The 22,637-nt window shown below is 44.9% G+C and overlaps 1 protein-coding gene across 1 annotated transcript; it reads left to right on the forward strand.

Moving 5' to 3' along the window:
• Positions 1–1,629: 1,629 nt before the first annotated feature.
• Positions 1,630–17,631, forward strand: LOC119452267 (uncharacterized). Its single transcript, XM_037714518.2, has 10 exons — positions 1,630–1,761; positions 4,134–4,180; positions 6,001–6,039; positions 6,329–6,367; positions 7,837–7,936; positions 10,326–10,456; positions 11,169–11,216; positions 13,081–13,116; positions 15,317–15,486; positions 17,457–17,631. Exons 1-10 carry the CDS (start codon positions 1,686–1,688, stop codon positions 17,629–17,631), a joined length of 861 nt encoding a protein of 286 aa, XP_037570446.1. The 5' UTR covers positions 1,630–1,685.
• The last annotated feature ends 5,006 nt before the right edge of the window (positions 17,632–22,637 follow it).

The raw sequence follows: 22,637 nt of genomic DNA on the forward strand, positions 1-22,637 counted from the left end.
TCACTGTTTTCGGGACCATTTAATTTCCTCCAAAGCCACATTTTTTACTGTGAAAACAAAATCATATACAACAGTGTGTTTGCTGCGTCTGTACCGCTGACATCTGCGCTGGAAGACTCGCTATCTCTGGTTCACTGTACACTCCCATCACTCTGATTCATGCCACCTGCAATGAGTCGCTTTTTTTTTTTCGCAAACGATCGCATTACGTAGCAGCTTGTATACGGAAGCGCGTGGAATCGCAGTACTGTCTACGAAGAGTGAACAATCCGGTTAGTAGTTCATAAAGAAAAAGAAACACATTGTAGGACACGACCGGTATAAGCCAGCAAGTGCACCTAATCACCTACCGACCGGCGTTTCAGCATTCGCATAAACAATATTAACAAACAAAGCAAAAGAGCAAACGGTGGTGGTTTAGCCTAAACTGCTGTTCCTGCTATACGTGACTGCTTGGTTTTCTAAACTGTTCGAGTGAGGAAATGTTCGAATTGAGTGGAATGCGAATTTTCGGGGGAAAAAAACTGGCTTGGTAGCTTCGACCGAACACCCAGAGAACTTTTTTTTTTCCGTTACTGAAAATAGAAAATGGAGGTTTCCGAGGAAATGCGTTAAAGGCGCTGTGTCTTTCCTTGTATTCTTCTCATGTACTTGCTCTATACAAAGTTCTTAACCATGGTATACCAGCAGGTCTAAATTGCTGCGATTGAAAGGACTGTTTGATTTCTTTCGCCACAGGGCACGCTATATTAAAGCTCGTTCGACAGGATAACTTGTGAATGAACAAAAAAAAATAACTACAAGTCCTGGTTAGCACGCTACGGGCACTCGAATCTTCCCGGGGCGCCTATGCATGATTTCCATTTCAAGCGGGCTTTATTAACACAGCTTATTCGCCCACAATGAAACTATGGAAATAACTTGCCGCCTGCATCGATGGTTTTATTGCGTGTTTTGGTTAACGCTCATCCTATCTATCAGTGCACGCTTTGCATGTGTTGTAATATAATAACTATCTGTACTCCCCCCTCCCCCTAATGTGATACCTTACCTTCGCGAGAGGGCGTTTAGGATCATCTTTAAAACATAATTAATGCATTCGAAGGAATGCAACATCGACCTGCCCAACCGACTACTTCGACTCAACACATAGGCATTCGACTCGAATATTCGCGCGCCTCTACTAGTCAATGTTGCTTGCTAGCGTGGTCCATGCATAGCGCCTAAGCTGTCGTCACACGCGGAAAAGCGAGTGATACATAATTTAAAAAAAAAGGGGGGGGGGGGGGGACATGTTGCCGCTTGAATGATCACATTCTTTAGGCGCACAGATCATCTCTGTTTAGTTGTTTTAGGGTGTCGTTGATGCCATGTAATACTGTCTTTTTGCTCGCTCTTTAATTTTCGAGCATGTTCAGGTGGTATGGCAGAAAAACAAGTCTAAATAAAGCACTCAATACGGCGTGTAGAACAGGCGTGCGTGTGTAACAACTTAGTGCCGAATAAGTGATCACTTGCCACCGTAGTGGAAAGGATGTCTCTAATAACTTCACTCTATCCACCCGGAAATGAACAATTGTTGGGGTATAAAAGCCCAGAACTTTTCAGACCTCTAAAAACACGGTCGACCATACCAGTGAAGACAGCATCGCATTCCTGAGCCCCCTCCAAGCGAAAAGGCCAAGATGAGTTTGTCATACGCTTTCGCCGGTCTGCTAGTTTTGGCTGCGATGACGTCAGCAGTCACCGCTTCAACGACAAGTGAGTAGTTTCGTTATTGCAGTGTCCCTAAACAGTGTATTGCTTTCTCAACAACCCTGCTTGGTTTAATTACTTTCCCGTACGAATCCTAATGGCTTGCTGGAAATATTCGAAAATGGGAGAGAAACGGTAGCCGTAAGTAATGTGAAAGCGAGGGTATCGGTTACACTCGGTTACCCTCGCTAAATTACCAAATTTAGGCAGACTTGGCGCCTCTGGCAATTTGTACTTCCGAAAATGCCGGAAAATTCAACAGGTTTGAAGTTTGTGTCTCAGTGCCGCTGAAATTGCCAGAGTCACCGCTGCGATATTACCGCTCCATCATTATTGCAAATGGAAGTGCGAAATTAGCGTTAGACAGCTACATTTTGTCGATTCACGAAGTTAAACTTTGAAATACCCTACAAAACTACACGCAGAAAGATACAACAAAGCCAAAGAAAGCAAGGGGAAATTAGTTATGTTTAACTGATACCTATTGTCGAACTGTGCGGTTCATTCGTAATGCCACTTTACAAAGAAGCCATTAACACAAGTAACCTGTACTTGAAAAAACTTACTAATTAGACAGAAAGAGAGAATGTCTATGACGCGCGCAGAATCAGCTCTTGATTTTCGCCACGCATTCGTACTAGCTATGGCCGACAAATGATCGCATGTACATTGCCTACTCTTTTACGCCACCAGCATTCTTTTCTGTACTGCTGGTATTGCTTTTTTTTATCTTCGAGTATTGATGAATTTTGATGTCATGAAAAAAGTAAAGTATTTTCTTTTTAGTGTTAGTTCCTAAGCTTTTAGTATTATACGTTACATGTATGATCGTTACATTGTATGTTTGTCGCATACGAACATTTCGTTTTGCCTCTGTCGAAGTGCAATTAACGGGTACCGACCCCGTCAAGCCTTTTATGGCTTTCAGTCTGTGCCCCCAGCATTTAGTGCAGGCTATAAATGTACCAGAATGTCGAAATAAGAATGAATGAATGAATGAATGAATGAAGAATGAATGAAATGTAACGATTAACAATCTAACAAAAGGCTAACTATTCGCAGGTGGAAGCCGTATCCATATCTTTCTCATAGCGCGTACGGTGCTTTAAGCAATTCAGCTACCGTGGTAGCCATCCTCCCGTCCGCAATCCTTGGTATTTGTGCATGTGTACAAGTCCAGCTCTGGGAGTGGTAACCCGCGCCGCCCACGGCCATGGTGGCGCGTATGGGACACCATTTTAAACGCGCGCTTTTCCTATGCTTATTCGTTTCTCTCGGTTGTTCAGGTTCAGAGAATATAATTTATGAACCTCTAAGGGAAGGCTGAAACCAGCAAAAGGAAATTTACTAGCGATAGGAGTGAAGAAAAAAAAACGAGAAAATAATACACTTACTTATGCGGGGACTTCAGAGACTTGTGCACCAAACTGGGGTCTGTTTCCTTCTACATAGTGGCCACCCAAGTCACGTTTAATAAGCACACCAGCCGCGCCGCTATGACGTACAACCTCTGCAAAAAAGATCACTAATGTTCCACTAAGAAAGAGTGGTTAGCATTATTATACATTTAACCTAACTTCAGAAACGCTACATTGTGTGAAACCACTGTTTCGTTAGATTGCGTTAGATTTAATATTACCTTCGGTGTACCTTTATGAAGTGCTAGGTTACAATCTCATATATACTCGAGCACGCGAGACAGCAAAGTATGGACAAAAAAGAAGAGTTTATTGAGGAAGCGCGAAGAGACCAGTCTGTGTTAATAGCCTCCTCAAGCCGACTCACTCTGGTCAAAAGAAAAGGAGAAGCGGAGATAAATATAGGCATAGGGAGTGGCGATGAGGATAGGCAGTAGTAGCATGCGACTATATTCAAGTTCGTGTCAAACGGGCCTGTGAACAGCATTTATGCTAAGCCCGTGTTAATTAAAAAGCGCTATGACAGCCCTGATGGATCACTTCGTTCACCTTGTCTCTGCCCAATTCCCCAGCAAAAATTTTGTCACTCAACGGCATGTTGTTAAGCGGCGCTCTCGAAGAGGTCGATTCCTGTCGTTCAAAGTCAAATTGCGGACGAACAACTAGTATGTGCTCCACTTTATCAGCTAAATTGCACATGTCACAGTTTCGCAAGACTGCGTGCAGGTTGCGATACAAGTATTGTCGCGTAAACAAAATCTGGACGCTGGCGAATGGCCTGCAGATAATCACATCGGATTTCTTATGTTCTCGCGGAGTTTGATTGCTTCGAAGTGAGAAATAGTTTATTTAACGGGCAACACAGTGCGATTTAGAGTCATGCTCAAGTTTACTTGGTGTAATTTAAGAAAGTTTACGCTTCTACAAATTACCGAATTGATAAACTTTGTGTCGTTTCAGCGCCTTGCGTCAACGTTACCCTCAACAACATCCTCAACATCAGCAGTGTAAGTGACACAAATGCTTCCCCTGTTGATATAAATTTACCCCACGGTTGAGCAAGTCAGAGAATGCGTCAGTTTTGTCACCGAGCGGGTATCTTGCACTCATTATAGGGCATCAAAGCAGGCACACATTTAAAGAGATGTCTGTGAAAACCACAGAAGTAATTTGCGTAGAACGTTTACACGAACCAGTTCCCGTTTTTCTTAATTCAAAGAGTTTTTTTTTTTTTTTTTTTTTTTTTTTTACAATTGTCTTTGACAGACAGCGTTTTTCCACCTTTCCAGGTGAACTTATGGAAGATGCGGACGTTACTTGCAGAACAAATTGCGATGTGTCGGCAGCTAATAGAAATCATTAATTACCTTTTTTGAATTATTCACTTTAGGGGACACGTTCCAAATGCTAAATTGAAGCCGTACAGTAATGAAGTAATTTTCGCTGCGCGGAACTCGTAAGACTGCCACAACTTTCGAGTTATCCGGCCTTAAAGGTCGCTACGAAATAGTATACATGGTCGTTACAGTTAACAGTTGCCCAAAAGCGTACGCGAAGCAGTTCCCGATGATCCTGGTTGTAATGCGGCGAAATCGAACATCGTCGAATAGGGGACCAAGTGTTGGCAAAAAACGCAGTATCGACTCCCAACCCCGACTAAAAAGCTGGTCCCGCCTTTTGCGCCTTCAACGTGCCCTAAAGCAGCCCAATTGAGATTGCGATTTGACGTCGCGATTTCTCGTACTCAGAATGCCCATTCTGTGTATTCTTGCCAGATTGCTTTGGCGCACAAAACACAGAGCAGGGCACAGACGGAAGCGCATACTAAAATTTTTTCATTTCGGAAACGTTAGCATTCCATTTATACGAAAAGGCAGAGAACAGAATAACCCTTACCTCTCCCCCCCCCCCCCCCCCCCCCCCGCCTACATCAAGCACGAGCAGTGCCTGCGCTTTCTCTATCGGTGCCACGCATGCTTGTTTTTCAAGATTAAGCGTTATTCTGCTATCGGCCTATTCATATAAATGTAACGCTAACGTTTCCGAAAAAAACAGTCGTTAGTTTGCGCTCCTGTCTGTGTCCTGTTCAGTGTCTTCTGGCTCAAAACAGCGGGGTAAAGATAGCAAGAATGTACAACAGCTCAATTATTTTTGGGAAGAATGGGGGACTCATGGCCAAACTTGGAAAAAAAAGGAGATACGTTATAGAAAAAGGGTGGGAACAGATCACTCCTATCTCGAATTAGGCAATTTCATGCTGATACTGCACTATGTCTGCCTTCCCCCTCATCACTCTGTTCATTCCATGCCACCTTCAAGTCCTTCCCTTATCTTAGCGCCTCTTCTTTGAATCTAGCAGACCACCGGTCATTTGTTGTGAGCCACACAAGTCGGGCCGAACCTCCCTTCTTTTAACTCTTAACCTCAACTGGAGTACCATGGAACCGCATTTCTTCTATAATCCACACTGGCGTCTTGTTATTCACTTACATTACGCCAGTATCTTTTTTCCTCTTTCACCTATCATACAATATGTAGCCTTCAGTGAGCAAACAAAAAAAATCTATGATGTCCTGCACCGAAAACATTAGTCGATTTCTATGGGTGACTGAGACGTACAGAAACATTAGTAGAGCATTCTTCAAGTCGTTATAAATATTATTCAAGCGCTGATTTTTGTTTTTCTTTTTGCGTTTCACCTAAAGCCAGTAATATGCTATCTATATTCGCTTCGCTGTTTGCCGCTCCTTTCATTGTACTTGCTCTTCCTGTTATAATCCCATGATGGATTGACAGTGGGTGAAATAATATTTCTCTTCTCTTTCAGTGCTTGGGTAACAGCCTGAATTTCTGCAGTGGCACATCAGTAAGTTTTCATTTTCACCATAAGTAATCCCACTTTTTTATCAGCTTCTGTAATTTCTTGTAGATATCTTCGATCAGTCCCAACAAAAGGGAATTGCGCTATTCCTTCCTTGTTTGTACAGGCACACTGGATAAAAAGCTGACATGCTGTTTAGATTAAACTGTACCGTCTTGATGGCACATTATAAAAACGTGCTTTCTTGCCTAATGTATTGTTTCTTGTGTTTCACTCGAACCAATAAGCAATTATTATTATACAGCCTAATAACTTTTTTGTAATCCTTCAACAGACCAGCGGCTTGGTAACAGGGCTCGTCAAAGTTCTCACGGTAAGTTTCGTCAGCGAATGTTCCACTGCACGAATTGTTGAATCATTTGAGTGACTTCATGCAGCCAGAAATATGATCGCGCGTGCCGTGAAAAGTTGCCACTAAAGCAATGTAATAAGTGTACGATATCGTTTTCAATCGTTTTGCTTGTTCAGGCGCACATACATGGTATAAAGGTCACGTTACTTCTCCCACTACGCGCGGTCCCGACGAAGCCCCATTGGTCATCTAAGGACTCCTCGTGACATCTGAACATTTATTCCCGGCCATTCTAATATATTGCTCATCTTTTAACAGAAATTATAAATTAATGAATCGCTCCCTTGAAGCGCTTCATGTTCAAGAAGAAAGCCTGATGAAGTTTTCGTTTGAAGACCTGGCAGAGACCTTCTGTTGGGCATTTCGGTTCCTTTCTTGATCGAAATACTTGCGCGCTTCGTAGCGAAATTTATCGGCCCCGTGTATTACTTGAAAGCACACGGAGTGAGTTTGGATTAAAGCAGCACAAAAGAGGGGTGTTAAGTTGCACGTGCATTAGCAACGGCACTTTAGGCATATTGCAAAATTGCTGCTATAGCAATTAAAGAAGGCGTGATCAGCAAAAAGCACTCAAAAGCAAAAGATGGGTCGACCAGCCGTCCTGAAGCTCCAGTACCAGCTAGACGGGACAACATCATGCATTTTTAAAGCGTGTATGCTCGAGTCCTGTTATCTGTTCACAGGTAAAGAAGCACTGTGTGTCTTTATCTCATTCTAAACAAACCGACAGCTGTGCCTATAGAAAGCTTAGGGTCCATTCGATTAACCTGCGCCTTCTGTACGAGTTCAGCAGGTGCTGCACTTCATTATTAGTTTCAACAGTTGAACATGGAGGCGTCTGCTGGTTGCTATTTTCTTGCACACTGTGCAGGCATCACGTAGGGTTCATACAGTGTTCATACCCTGCACTCGTCAGAGAGGTAATCGTGCCATCTCTGCACGAGGAAGCATTGACACTGAACTGACGGGCACCAGTTCACAAAGTGCAGGGTGGATCTAATGAACCTTTAGAGCATTTCCGTTGCTCCCATATCGGCCCGAATTCGCGAAAGCTTCGTAAAACCTGCTGACGTCACTCCGACGTACTGACACTGGCATTTCGGTGTAACGTCATTGAAAGAAATGGTTAAATTTTGACCTTTCTCTTCTGGTGATGAATTGATGAAAAGAAACTTTTGAAAGAATACTTTGCGACTGCGAGGGGACCTTGATTTGCTCTTTAGTGTCGCCTTATTGCGTATGGTTTACCCCAGCAAAAAGTGACAGACTTCATAAAATTTCACGAGTTGACTGAATTTATAACATGCGCATCGGTCTCGTGACTTCGTCATCCCCCCCCCCCCCTCACCGGTCTTCTCTGCCACACAAAAAAGATCCTCGCAAACAGTGACGGCTGCAACGAAAACAACTTCTGAGACATTTCTTTCCAGTGTGTCCTGCGAGGCGTCTACACGTACGGCTCACCACAGGGAGTCGTCAATGCACTGGGACCTCTGCTGGGTCTCATTGCCAACCGCCTTGTATTTTCATGTAAGCTAATTACGTTACCCTTTTCTATCTATATCTCTTATGTTTATTTATTATCTTCTACAGAGAGGTTGTCGGTAATCATGAATTGATAACAGGTGGCCAGAGTATATTTCTCAAACTTTTTTCAATGTTTATCGATGTATGAAGAAACAATGGCTAGGGGATGCCCAGTTGCTCAAATTTCGGCAGAAAATCGCATTTTATGGTTCGGATGGTACAATGCAGCATTGCCACTGTTACTTGCTCGCTTTCATGAAGAAAAGACAAATTGCCTTCGTCAGAACCTCTCGCCGTAAGTGGTGTTATAAATATGGCAGCCATGACGTCGCATGGCCACTTCCGTCGTTTTCTGTATGCCAAGGCATGGTCTTCGAGACTGATTTCCACCGTTGACTGAGGAGTGCGATTTTGTTATTTAAATTAAATTCTGGTGTTCTACGTGACACAACCACGATCTCATTATGGGGCCCGCCCTAGTGGGGTACTCCGGATTAATTTGGCTATCCGGCACTCTACAACGTGGACCTAAATTTCAGACAACAAGCGTTTTTTTTTTTGCATTTCGCCCCCTTAATCGAAACGTTGCCACCGCAGCCGGTATCGAACCCTCCACCTCGAGAGAGCTCAGCAGCGTGACGCCATGTAGCCCGAGTGGTTCTGAGGCATACGATGTGAGCATTACGAGGGTTGCAAGCCAAGGCAACTTTAATATTTTTTGACGTGAAACCTATTTAAAAAGACTCGAAGGGCGACGCTTGCTGAAACCGATGTGACAAAAAAATTACCCGCCAATCCACCCCGTGAAGGTGGTTGGAAAGCGAAGCTTTTTACGCCACCCTCACGGTGACTGCGGCGCACTTGATATTTCACACACTACAACGTAACTTTAACCACGGCCTTTATTATTATTTACTTCACAACAATGTTCACTACTGCTTTATGATCGGTGTGATATACACTACTAGACTACCCCATAGTGGGGTAGTCTAGAAAATGAACCGAAGCAGTTACTAGGCTGGAAGGGTTTCGAATGACGTCAACCCTCTTTCAAGCAGCTGCATAAGCTTTGCAACAGCTGCAATCTAATCTTACGGACCGCGCCGAGCCTGTTTCCGTTGTTTGCCCGCAGCCCTTATCATCCATCATGTTGGCTCATCACTTTGAAGCTTGTTTTTGTGGTTTTTCTTGCGAAAACGAGTGCTTAGTTGTACGCTGAATGCTTGAATTCAAGTAAGCTATACTGCTATACCTGCAATTGTTAGCGGTTCGTCGGGATCGTTTTTTGATTACAACGACGGACACGACAGAACCCTTGGCTGGTAGAGGTACAAAGCTTCGCTTTAACACATGTTGTAGCGTTATCTGCTATGCGTTTGCATCCATACTACCCACGCGCTTTACTTTGGTATCGTTTTGTAGTGTAAAGAAGCCATTACTCGACCATGCATGTGTCCCTCACGCAATGTCCCCGTTGCTCCGCACCCATGACGCAATCGGAACTAAATTTAGCCTCGCGCGCGGCGTTCAGAGAGGCGTAGATCGGCGGTACGTTTGCCCATCCGAGCAGGAACGATGGCGTTTAAGAGAGCTCGCTGTGCCATAGTAGGTACAAGTTATCAAACTCAAACTGGTGTTCAACAGGAGTTAGCAGGCCTACAAATATGCAATACGTTGCGAAAATTTCGCGCTTACTCGGCTGCGGTTGTAATTGTTCATTGCACGACAAGATACCTTGTTCTTGGGCTAGCTGGTTGGCTGGTACTTGGTGAATGCATTATAAGCGGAAATATAAAACGAACACGCATCACCCAAGACAGGACACCACGCGTGTCTGCGGTGTCCGGTATTGTGCCATTTGTGTTCGTTTTATTTCCGCTACAATGCACTCACCAAGTACCAGCCAACCAGCTAGCCCAAGAACAAGTTATCTTGTCGTACAATGAACAATTCCAACCATAATATGCAATCACGTTGCGGAACTTGAGCAAGAACAAAGCAGCAGTCTATGGTGAAATAAGGGTAGCGCGTCGAAACAAGGGCGAATGAATGGACACCACAAGCTCTTATTCGCAACTAATAGTTTATTGGAACAAAGAAGTATTTAAGAGCAAGCAGTACTAAATGGGCAGTCGCGGAGTTTGTCCCGCTACCCTCATTTACCATGAATTCGTGCACGAACTCGCCGAAGAGCAGCAGTAAGCGCAAAAAAACATTTAAACACACATTTTTAAGGTATGCAGAAAAAACGCGAGTCTTTATATTTCTGGTAGTGTATTATGCTTCTTGTACACCATCAACACACAATGACAATATTAGCACCACCGGTAAGCTTTGATAATACGTTTCCTTTTTTTTCTTTTTTTTCTTTTTGCTCCACCCAAACTTTCAGCCGTCAGCCTCCCCATCTTGGGCAACTTGTCGCTGTGCGGCTCAACTTCCTGCCAGAATTTCTTCCTCAAAAATGACACCTGCCAAGGCCAAATCACCGTTCAGCTGCCCGGCCTTCAAAACGTCAGCAGTGTACGTATTCACAAAAGACGATAGTTCGTCTACTTTCACTCGTTCACTTATTAATTCATTCGTAAGTGCACGATGATTGCATCCCACTGGTACTAACAAAAAAAGGCAGAAACTTGGAGGCCAACAAAGAAGCTCGAGAAAACCACAATAGGAACCTAAAAACGATCGATACAACGAGCGATGGAAGAAAACATTTACAGGTGTGAAAGTAAGCAGGCGAAAGGCGATTGCGCCTTGTGGAACTTTTGAAAGAACAATAATCGATTCCCTCAGTGAGCCGTCCTGCTAATTTTAGATAGTTTTACGCGTGTACATTGTCATTCCAAGAATATCTTTTGTGGATTCAAGAGTGTTTTTTTTTTTAGTTCGTTGATGTCGTTCCGTGGTAATATGCACGAACTTGAATATGTCCAAAGATGTTTTTGTGCTACCCCAATGCACCTAATCTGCTTGTATCGTAGGGAGAGCACCTTGGCATTTTGGAGATACACTTTTAAATAACAGTTAAATTGACTTAAGAACAGCCGAAGAGCGTGAAGGCATGGTCGTGAACTGTGTTCAATTTTAGAAAACAACATATTTGAGAAAGGTCCCTGAGACGATGTATAACCCATTACCTACTTGTTTGTCAAAACGTACAGCAGGACTTATTTCAAACCTCTCCTTTATTCTTAGTAAACGACCTCATTTTACTTTTTCTTATTCTACCCAGTGTGTTGGAAACGCTGGAATGCTGTGCACCGCGGGATCCCCGACCACCGTGAGTTCATATATTTCGGCGCAGTTGCTTCTGCGAGCGATGCCTTCTCAATTTGAGGCAACCCGCCTACAAACGTGCCCGCCATATTCGCGTCAAACTAACTGGTTCATTCATTCATTCATTCATTCATTCATTCATTCATTCATTCATTCATTCATTCATTCATTCATTCATTCATTCATTGTTTATTCATACAACGCCCAAAGAAGAAGAAACAAAACAATTATCTCCTCTGGGAAGTTGAGAAAAAACGCAACAATGCCTGACAGTGCATTTACTGTGTATTTAAGACAAGATACAACGTAGTCTCGGGAGGCATGACTAAAGGCATTCATGCTTGACTAAGTCACCCTGCCCTGAAAGCCACAGCGAGAAAGCAATTTTTGTTGGGGTCATGGCGATCATGAATGACGATGATGATCATGAAGTAGTTTTATTAAAAGAGGGATGGTTCATCGGCCTAGTATGTAAGCCTAACGGTGTTGGGGAATAGGGAAATGACGACAGGGCCAGCTGCTGAGGAATGCTTCCCCGCACGGTTTCACCGTGCGCAGAATGCCCGATAAACACAAATAGTAAGGAAATTTCGAGCTTTAAATATGTTGCATGTAACAAAAATGTAAACATCCACAATACCCCTGTGCCATGCACAGATCATATATATATATATATATATATATATATATATATATATATATATATATATATATATATATATATTATGCACACATATTCTGCCCCTATAATTTGGGGCAAATGACGAAAAATATGCGTTTCTTTTAAATGCCTGCTCGAGTTCTTGCAGCAAGCAGCTTTCCTCTAATTTGCTTTGCCGTCGACCATGCATACCAAATAGTGTGCTCTATGTCGTCTCCCTCTCTCTCTTCTTTTCTTTTTTTTTTCTCGAGGAGATATTGTTTCCGGCCAATCTTCGGCTCCAACATCTGGTAACGGTGTACAAGACGCGCTTAAAAGGATGCTAAAGAAAAAAAAATTGTGGCTGTATTAGAAAAGGGTATTGTTACCGTGAGTAGTTCCTGGTCTTCGTATGCCAGGAAATACTCATAAGCTAAAGACGCGAGGGGCCGCTGCCTTAGAAATGTGCCGCACCTGCTCACCATGACGTCTGCTATTTTAAATGCGTCAGCTCGGGTCCAGGTAATTTTTATTAGTAAAGATAGACTACAGTGTATTCTAAAGGATCCAACGACTACACTAAGCAACTTTTGAAAACGTCTGCGGCGCCGCAACAGACAGGTCCCCCCCCCCCCAAAAAAAAAAAAAAATTGTTGGAAATCCGTGACGTCACGGTGATGTAACCCCACTGGGCTCTCAGGCGAGAAAATGAATAGAGCTTGATACTACAATGACATTCTAAAAATCAATCTACTAATACGAAGTTATTGAGAATAGTGTTCTGAAAGAATGTTCTATAGGTGTAAACGGATTTAGATTGTACTATTTTTAATATTGACCGCCTATTTAAGGAAGAGGTTCGGCGACTGGTTGACAAGCCCCCCCCCCCCCCCCTCCCCTCGATCCCAAAATGAGTCGTGAGAGGACGGCCGGTACTGAACAGAAATTCATCTCGGTCGTTATGAGGAAAGCTGCTGAAGAAAAAATACACACGAGACAGCTTGTCTCGACAAATGTCAGAGCCAACACGGCCATCGTCGCGCTTTCACCGCATATACAATGAGCATTCACAAAACACATGTCTCGAACGGTGGCATTTATTTAGTACTTTCTTACGTCTTAGATCCGAACATTGCTTATGGCCAGTGCCTGCGTCTCAAGGAATACCTTAGCGAAACATATAAGCCATCGCGGAGTAATTTTCTTCTGCTTTCACTTTTTTTTTCAGACCAACCAGGTTCAGTCGCTGCTCCAAACCCTGACTGTGAGTATGCGTCTGCAAAAAAATATAGAATTCCTACAACAGGGAACAAAGAAATGTGGTGCCCGCGACCGTATAGCAATTCCTGGAATTATTGCGGTTTTTTTTTTTTTTTTGTACCTGTGCTTTGGTTCCTTCGTGTTGTCGCAGTCTGGCACTAAACAGGCGATGATGCGGTTAGCCCACTGCAAGAATCACGTGCCGTAATTGATTTAATATATGTCCAACACGGACATAAGTCCACCTCGATGTATTGAACTCGCCTAGAAATAAAATAATAATAATTCTGATACAGGTCCACCCATATATTTTGAGAAAAAGGAGGAACTTTGAACATGACGCACCTTTATTTACCGTAAACTCGACAACTAAATCACGCTAGTCGATGCCACAAGCTGCATCCTCGCAGGAACCACCAGAGAAGTCGCACTCGTCGGATGTTTTTACAGGTGTCCTCGGCACCCCAAATGACGGTCGTCCTCGGTGTTGTCGAGTGCATTGGATATACATTTCTTTCAAAAGCCAGTGTCAATAACCTCCACATTGGTTTCACTGCGGTCACGACAGAGGAGCTCTATTATTAACTTGGCACTTCAGCTAGCTTTGTTCACGAATATGGTCGATATTTCTTGGTAATGAATATAGGTAGATAGCTCACTTGGAGCAACATCTTCGAAAAAAAAGAAGACAGGTCGACCTATATTCGAATGAATACGGTGCTAAAACGCATTAAAGCAAAAATTTTCCTCATTTGTAGTCGTTGGAACTGGCCGCGGCTGCCGCTGCATCTTTGTAATGACGCGCTCTGCAGCTTTCCGGTTTTGTTACACACAACAAACGCGGTTGAAAGATCATGAACCAGGCGTTGTTGCCATTACGTTGCAAACTATGGCAGTGTACTCGCGAAGCAAAATTTGTCATCGTTTCGTTGCATCGTAACGTAGACAAACCACCGTCGAAGCATCAATGCTCCAATAGCTCAGAACAACAAGGGGCAGCAACTAACTCATAAGTAAAAGAGAATGACTATATGCGTTGTTAATCAACAAACTCTACTAAACTGATGATCGAAGAAAAGGGAAACGTGCATAGAATTTTATCGTAAGAGCCTTCCCCATGGTATAACAATAGCAGTCGTATATTTTGTACCCTACTCTTTCGATGGGATTGTACACTATATTTTCGGTGATATTGACAATGAACAGTATCGTCGGTTGACCGCTAAGCATGTCGCAAAAAAAGTCTGCGCCGAGTGTGGGTAATTTTCACTCATTCAGGCTTAATTCTTTCGCTTACTTGTGACGTGATGTGCCCAAATCACTCGTAATGAGAGCTCTGTTACTGTAGAACAAATACTTGCTATAAGGATGCAATGCAAAAGAACTTTTGTTCGCGCAATCCCGACTACGCTCTTGGCTTTCTATCGTATGTCTCCGGTTTGCTTTGCAGTAGGGGTGGGGGTTATTCTGTAAGTGTCCGCCTTGTGGACATGTCCATTTCGTCTGCTGAGGAAGTTCTGATTGGCCGGTCTGAGGTACACGTCAGAAGGAGACAGGCGATCACAGCCAGTCAGCACTTCAGCAGCAGACGAAATGGACATGTCCACAAGGTTGACACTCACAGAATGTCCCCCAGTAGAGCGCCATAACCACTGAGCGACAGCTGCGCGTACCGCATTCCATATGAGCAGATATTAAACTAAGCTATATTACAGGAAAGTCCTTCAGTCAGCACGAAGATTCACTTCCGAGAAAGCTTCGTTTGTTCACCGAACAATGTGGTCTAGGCCAAGCCACAGGCCTTCGCATTCCAGGTATTTTCGTGGTGTGACAGAGCCGTATGAGAAACTTGGTGTTCAACAGCGGCCTTGATCTTTCTTCAAAATAGCAGTTCGGGAAATATATGCAACATTGGGCGTGCGCGTTCGTGCATATTGCGAACTTTTTTTTTCTCTCTCCTTTCCACGTGCTGGGTAGCACGCCTAACTCACCCTGGTTAACCTCCCTGGCTTTGCCTCTTCATTTTCACAAGCTCGACCTCTCTTCTGTCTCTTTTACTCTTCTCTATTCATATATATATATATATATATATATATATATATATTTGTCTACCTTTATCTAATTATCTCTCTCCCTCTAATTCTATGATCCGCACAGAATTTCCCTCAATCCCAGTGCCCCTGACTGTCCCTTCTGCCTTCCAGTGCATCCTGCGCCAGATCCCGCTGAACCAGTTCACGCAAGTCATCACAGGCATCGGCTGCACGCTTCTGACAATACTGAGCTCACTCGCGGGCAACGCCTTCGCTGGGCACCTCGCTGCAGACTGCCCTCGGATCGTTCAGCACAGCTCTGCGCGTCATCGTGCCCACCTGTGAGTGTACGCTCCCTCGTTCGAGCAGAGATGATCGGGGTGTGCAGACTTAGCACGAATCGGCGAGGGACGAAGCAGAGAGTGCACTTAAACCGAGGGTGCCTATCTATGTTTTCAGTTCATCATCTTTTTGTGCTCGCGTTATACGGCTTCAACAGTCTACGACACGAAATGACCCAGTAATCGTCGATTCTTTTATATGCTTTTTTTTAGAGTTAGTCGCCCGTTCCCGCGGAGAGCGTCGGCGGCGGCGTAAGCGAGCGAACGAGCGCATCGAAGGATGAAAGAGCAAACGGGGGGTTGAAAGACGGCGATAGCGAAACGGCAGCGAGGAAGGAAAGCGGAGGAGGAGGGTATGGCGAAAGCGTGATAGTGCGACAACGATGGCTACGAGATGGCGACAGAGTAGCGCGCGTCGCCTGGGAGGTCTGTCTGCGGCGGCTGCTGTGAATCGCGCCCGCGCGTCACCCACGCGCTGCCTCTCGCGATCTCCCGATTAGCGAAGCAGTCGCGCCGCACGAGGCAGATTGTCCGCGCCAGCCAATATACCGCGAAATGAGAACACGTGTAGAGCTGCGCTGAAATTTCGTATTAGGGAGTATAGTAATCATCGGTGAATTTTTCGAAAGGGAAAGATTCGTAAGAGAGTGTCACGTATATGTAATTTTGCACCCGTGGCACACGGGTGAGGTTGATGCAAGTTAGTGCAACATACATTAATTTTCATAATGTCATTTAACTTATTGCTGATACATGGATAGTTTTTATGTCAATAGGTGCCTCGATTGTTATGACATAGGTAGTATGTGATATAGGTGCTGCGTGCCGTAGTTTTGTTATATCATCAACAATAAATCATCTGGCGGGTGAAAAGTGCAAACTAGGACAATAGAAACATTATGAGGCATATTTAGGTCGAATGACTATTTTACAATGAAAACGTATTTCTTGAGTTAAGCTATAACTGCTGAAAAGGGAGCGAGAGCGCGACCGCCATGTCAATGACTAGTCAGTGTTCACTACGATGAAGGTATACCTTAGGTAAAAAAAAACTTATTTACAATGCAAACGCATTCCATTAGTAAAATAGTGCAGTGAGCATTACTGAGTAAGACATTACTGAGTTTAGAACATCATTAGTTCTAATATTGGGAACAAATGTTACAAAAAATTATTATTTCAAATTCTACATCTTTTTCGACTTTGGCCCTCCGCTATTGGTCAAACTTTTTCGGACTGCGCTCACTTCGTCTGTCGGTCACACGACATCCAAAACCGTGAAAACTCACCCCGTCAAGGTGATGTACGTGTACGCCCTAAAGATGCCTAATTATGCCTAAAAATTAAATTATTTTCGGAATAGTGGGACACTGCCCCGTTCCGAAAGGAATAATATGGCTTCCTGCCGATCGCCCCGGCCCTGGCTACTCTGGGCCTGTCAAGACAGTCAAGACAGGCAATGTAACTCACTTTCAAACAAAGCAACGGTGATCTCCCATAAACGGGGAGAGCGTTTGATTGGGCTGTTCATATAATGCGACGAGTCAGCGCCCGATGCTTGCGCTGGCTGTAACGTAAATTTGAAGTCAGGAGATTGGAATAAAATCAGAATGGTATCGTTTTAGCGTTCTGCGGCCTCAGGCGTCTTCCTATTCGAGATGAGAAAGGTTGTCACTACCGTACTAATTCTGCTGAATCATTTTGTTCGGGGTCGGGCTATTCACGGACATATCTTTCTTTGCCTTCGAGAGATATCAATGACAGTTATTGTTACAGTGGGCTCCAGCACTCGCAGATTTGCATTTAGTCCTGTCTGCATAGCCTTGGTATATAACAAACCATTGTATAACACATGACCGGCCTTCATCACTACAGTTATGTCATTGTCGATTAGTTAATTCAGAACATTTTCAAACAGTAAAACGTTATTTTTGTTAGTTGTAATAAATTCTTTGTCTTTATCTTTCTAGGTTCTACCAGTGGCTGAATCGACAACACCTCTCTCTCATCTGTAGGAGAAGCGGGAAGATTCCACTCGTCAAAAACTACTCTATAGCAACTTATCTCCGCGTAATCAAGTATTATGCGTTCGCAATAAACATGGTATCAAAAATTGCCTCTCACCCAATCATGTTTGATCTGTGATTTTTTTTATTACAGGGCGCACAGTCTATAGCAGATAGCACCACCTAAAGCCCCACGACAGTCGACACAGTATCCAACTGACAATACAACTCATGCGTCACTACACTTTCGAAATAGACAGCTCAACAGACCCAGATAAGAAATCTTCGGAAGCAGACGTGACTGATATCAAGAATTTATTCATCATCGTCGTCATCACCGACGGCATAACGCGACGGAAGACTACCTGCGGCATAGAACCCTCTCCCGGAGAATTCTTGTTACATCAGATGCATCCGAACACTTCGTATGCCCGATAATTTGATAATCTCGTCCCAGAGCCTACGCCTCTGCTGTCTTTCGCTGCGTTTCGCTTTCTTCGCTATCTATTTCGTTGTGCACCAAAGGTTTACCTGTAGGTCTGTAAGAGTATCTATCATAGGCCTAACAACCAGTGGATCTGTGGAGTTCAACGTCTCAAAGCGATACATGGGCTGTGACATACGGTGAACTGTAGCACTACGAATTAATCCTGACCACATGGAGTGATTCAACGTGAACGGCAATCTTGGTACACGAACAATTTTGCATTCAACTCTCATCGGTGTAGGCTGCCACTCGGTCCAGAAATCCAACCCATGTCCTCGCGCTTTGTTAGCAGAGCTCAGCTGCAGAATCCACTTGGCAACTTTATGCTACAGCTTCACGTTAGCATTCTAGATTGTTAGTCTGAAATTCATCATTCAATTCCTTGCTCTAATGTGCTAGTATCTTAGTATTTTGGCCTAAAAGCAGTTGCCAGTGGCATATAGGCCGTTGCTATAGATACATTCGTTCAATCACAACTCTTCTTCGCGGTCTGGTTACTGGGTCGCTTTGAACTAATTTCTAATAAACCATTCAGGAGTCATCGTTGCTGTAGACAGTAACTGATGCAGGGATTTCAGTATTTGATTACAAGTGAGGATATAATGCCAAGAATACGTTGACTCGACAGAAACGTTTTGTGTTCCCTGTACAATCTTTCTATTTCCGTGTCTGTAAGCGCGAAAGCTATTTGGTACAGAAACATCGTTTTAATGCGTAAGCATTCTTAGGCGGCTCACCCAGGAAATCTGTGCGTCCGTCTGACCACCGTAACGCGTAACGCAATGCGTTCCATTAAAAAAATTATTCGCAAGATAAATATTGACAGTGGTGAGTTTCGAACCTACGACATCACGCTCAGAACCCGTGTGGTTTACAGACTAAGATAAACACCCCGTTCTTTTTTTTTTTTGTTACATGGTATTCCTTGCATCATGTCAATGCGATAAAAATACTATCCGCGAGAATGTGCAAGCACTAGCCAGGACATCTCGTATTCGTGGCCTAGAAAGCACCTATAAATCACGTTGAGCACACCATACGCACACAGAAACTACAAGTACACTTGAACTTCAAAAAGTAACGTAACGTTTCCCTGTGTGCAACGTTTTGCTGTGCAAATTAATGCTAAACACCCACGCTTGCAGAAGGTGAACATATCTGAACCCAATGAATGTGTAGCGGTGGTAGAGATCAAATGTCAAAGGAGAACAGTTTCTGTTAAGGCTTTGCTGGAAGGTTTCGTGATGGTGAAAAAAATGTCACAGTTTCGCCCTAAGGGCGAAGCAATGAATGCGATAGCAACACAGCAATGTCATACGAAGTAAGGTGAGCGGCTTTGGTAGCAATGTGAATTGTAGTAAACATGAGCTGATTAAGTAAGCAGGTGTGCTGCGCCGTAAGTAGACCGACATGAAGAGAGACTCGATGACCACGAGAAGGCGCGTGTGAAACGGTGGCGTTGATGAGAAGCGCTTCCCGTGGGCAGCGCGTGCGAAGGGACACACCTGTAGCGCTGCACTGCCGATCCGGGCAGCATTGCATGTGTAGCGTGCGTTGGAAAATGTGGCCCCACTATTACTAACTGAATGAACAAGCGTGGTGTGAGCGCGCACAAACAAACACGAATAGATCACACTGAATGACTGCAGACAACGACTGTCAAAACGCTGGCAGCAAGCCCATACGCTGCAGCGGGCGAAGGCACGTGCGGTCTATCGCTTCAACAGAAACTGAGCGGCGAATGCACGGCGAATGCACAGTGCATAAAGGTCAAAGCCGTGTGGAGATAAGAGACGGTGCGGCGAGCGACGAGCGCGGTTGTTGGCAAAGTCCCCCGCTCCCTTCGGCGCTGGCTTCCTGCTTCCTTGCTTGCGCGTGGGAGATGAGTGCGTTCGCTCTCCGTGATAGCGCGCGTCCCCGCACGCTTCCGCTCGGGCATACGGCGCGCGGTGAAGATTTTATCTATAGGGAACCAGACGGCGACGGCGACGACGACGCCGACGGCAGAAATCCGGTTGAAGTGTCCATATAATTGCTATCGCAATAATAAAAGCCCTCTCTATTACCTTTATTTAGAACCGCCTCGAATCTGCACTGCATTCTTTACATGTTTGCGTTATGTCCGGTACCGGCGAATCGTCCGACGGCAGCCAGCAGCAAGTAGGGATGACAGTAGTAGGACGACGATGACGTGCGACAGCGATGGAGCGATCAAGATGCATGACGGCGGCTCTGTGACGAAGCCGCGGTGACAACAATGAGGTGATGAGAATTACGACGACCGAATGGCAATGGCTGCACCATAATGACGTCGTGTGTGTGTGTGGGAGGCCGAACTCGTATTTACGTGCATCAGCTGCCACCAAGGGTTGCCTTGATTCGCACTACACGTGGTGACTGTTTGCACTATGCCCGGTACCAGCCAAACGTCCAAGATCGTAGCTATGATCCAGCAGGGATGACAATGGTACGACCACGACGACGGTATAACGATGACATTGCTTTCATTATGACCTACACTTTCGGCAAGAGCCACCTCGATTAGCACTGTAACCTATGATTGTTTGCATTAAGTACTTATGCGCGCTAGCGGTCAGTCATCCAAGACTAGTAGCCAGGAGCCAGTAAGGGTGACAACGGTACGACCACGATGGTGTGAAGGCGACATGACTTTCAGTATGACCCACGTATTCGGCAAGAGCTGTTCGGCAAAACAGCAGCCATCAACAACAGCCGGCAGCCGCGGGAAAGTCGAAGGAAGAGGCAAAAAAAGCTTCGATTTAAAGAAAACAGCTGTGCCACTTCAGGCGTGCGACGTGTCCTCAGTTTTATGAAACATAGCGTCTATGGAAAGGGCTTGTACCCGCCTCAAAAAAAAAAAAAAAAAAAAAAAACAAGCCGCCTACCTCTTGGCATCGCAATCGACTGGAAAGATGAATTTGGCACCCACAACGTAGTTCTTGCGCTGGCCACAGAAATGAGCCATCGAAGTACTAGCACACTTTTCTTAAGGATAAAATGTGTGCAGTCTCAGCGATGGCATCGAATGTATTGGTGTCGGCAGCACAAATGATTACTTGAACTCTGGCAAAGCAAACGCGCGGAGAGGACGGCGAGAGTTTGCGAACACGTTGCAGGCTTGTCGGCAAGTGCTCCATTGCTCCTCAAGCTTACATCTCGAGCTGCCCAAAGTTTAACTTTGGCCTATCTCGAAGCCGCGACTGCATGCAGAGCACGCGGTTGCATTTCCTACCAGATTTTTGATAGGGCCTAAATGCAATCTAATCCACCTTTTTTTCACGGCCCGTCGGCGCATGTGCCCTGCCCTGGCAGATTAGTCGCAAAACGTTTTGGAAGGGTCGCCAGGCCTACAAGACACCAGGCCTACAAGACGCAACCGACGAGCGCGAGTTGTCGCACTGCGACAGGCTTTCTTTTCGACGGCACCGATAAAATCAGCGAGCCGACCATCGTTCGACCGAACCCCACGCGATCGGCCGTCGAACCGATAACGCGATAGCCGCAACGCTTTCGTGTGTACATATAATTAATCGCACACAAAGTGAGTAATAACATGCCTATAAAGTTGAAATGCACAAGCGTCAACCCTCGCAAGCCGTGCGCATGAAGTTTGAGCCAATGTTGATCCTGTTCAGCGAAGGTTAGGCCTGGCGCCGTCGAGTTCGTGCACCGGCTGCCGGCGGACCTGAAGCAGCTAGGACGAAGGAAACTGCTTTTATAGTTCAGTTCTGTCCTTAGCGATTTGAAATAAACTGCTCGTCGCTTCGCGCGGCGCGTACACAATAAGCTGCAAGCGGGAACAGAGCGCTCTGCCCAATGCGAGGTCTGCGGCACCGACGAAACTATCGACCACCTGCTGCGCCACTGTCCACGATATGCCCCAGAAAGACAAGAACTTGCTGACGTGCTAAAAAAAAAAAAAAAAAAAAAAACTGGACAATCAGACGCTTTCCGTGCAGGTGCTGCTGGAACACCGCCCCCATCGCTCGTCGGCCCATGAAGTGGTGAAGGCACTTTTGTGCTTCTTGAGGACGACGGGCTTGTGTCAACGTCTGTGACTATCAGTGCACTAACACACGCGTCAGCGAACTAACCGCTCATTTCTCTTCTTTCCTTCCCTCCTCTCTCTCCCTGTCATCTTTGTGTTCCCTTTTCCCATTCCCCCGGTGTAGGGTAGCCAACCGGACGTTATTCTGGTTAACCTCCCTGCCTTCTGCCTTTCTCTTGCTTCCTTCCTTCCTTCCTGCCCAACGGCTGTGCCAACATCACTATATATACGTCACCGTTCCCATAGGCTATGGGTGGCATTCGCAACGTAGATGGGTGGGTCTGTTGTCATGCTGACACATTTCTTAATTCCTAAGATGTAGTGTTTTTTCTATGCGTAAAACGCGAAAAAAAGAAGACGGTGCATTCGGTACAGCAGCATAAACAACCGCCTCGCTCAGTTATATATCAACGGTGTCAGCGATGGCATCCGCGTTTTCACGGGAGAACAACACGGCCTTTAAATGAGCGCTTATGCGGGCACAGTTTTCCCTAATAATGATTTATGACACGGGCAAACTGTAAGTATGATGAAGTTAAAGAAAAGCGAGAATTAGAATGAATTAACAGCTCGATATATGTAACAACCA

This window comes from Dermacentor silvarum, chromosome 5 (genome assembly GCF_013339745.2).
Source record: "Dermacentor silvarum isolate Dsil-2018 chromosome 5, BIME_Dsil_1.4, whole genome shotgun sequence".
NCBI lineage: Eukaryota > Metazoa > Arthropoda > Arachnida > Ixodida > Ixodidae > Dermacentor > Dermacentor silvarum.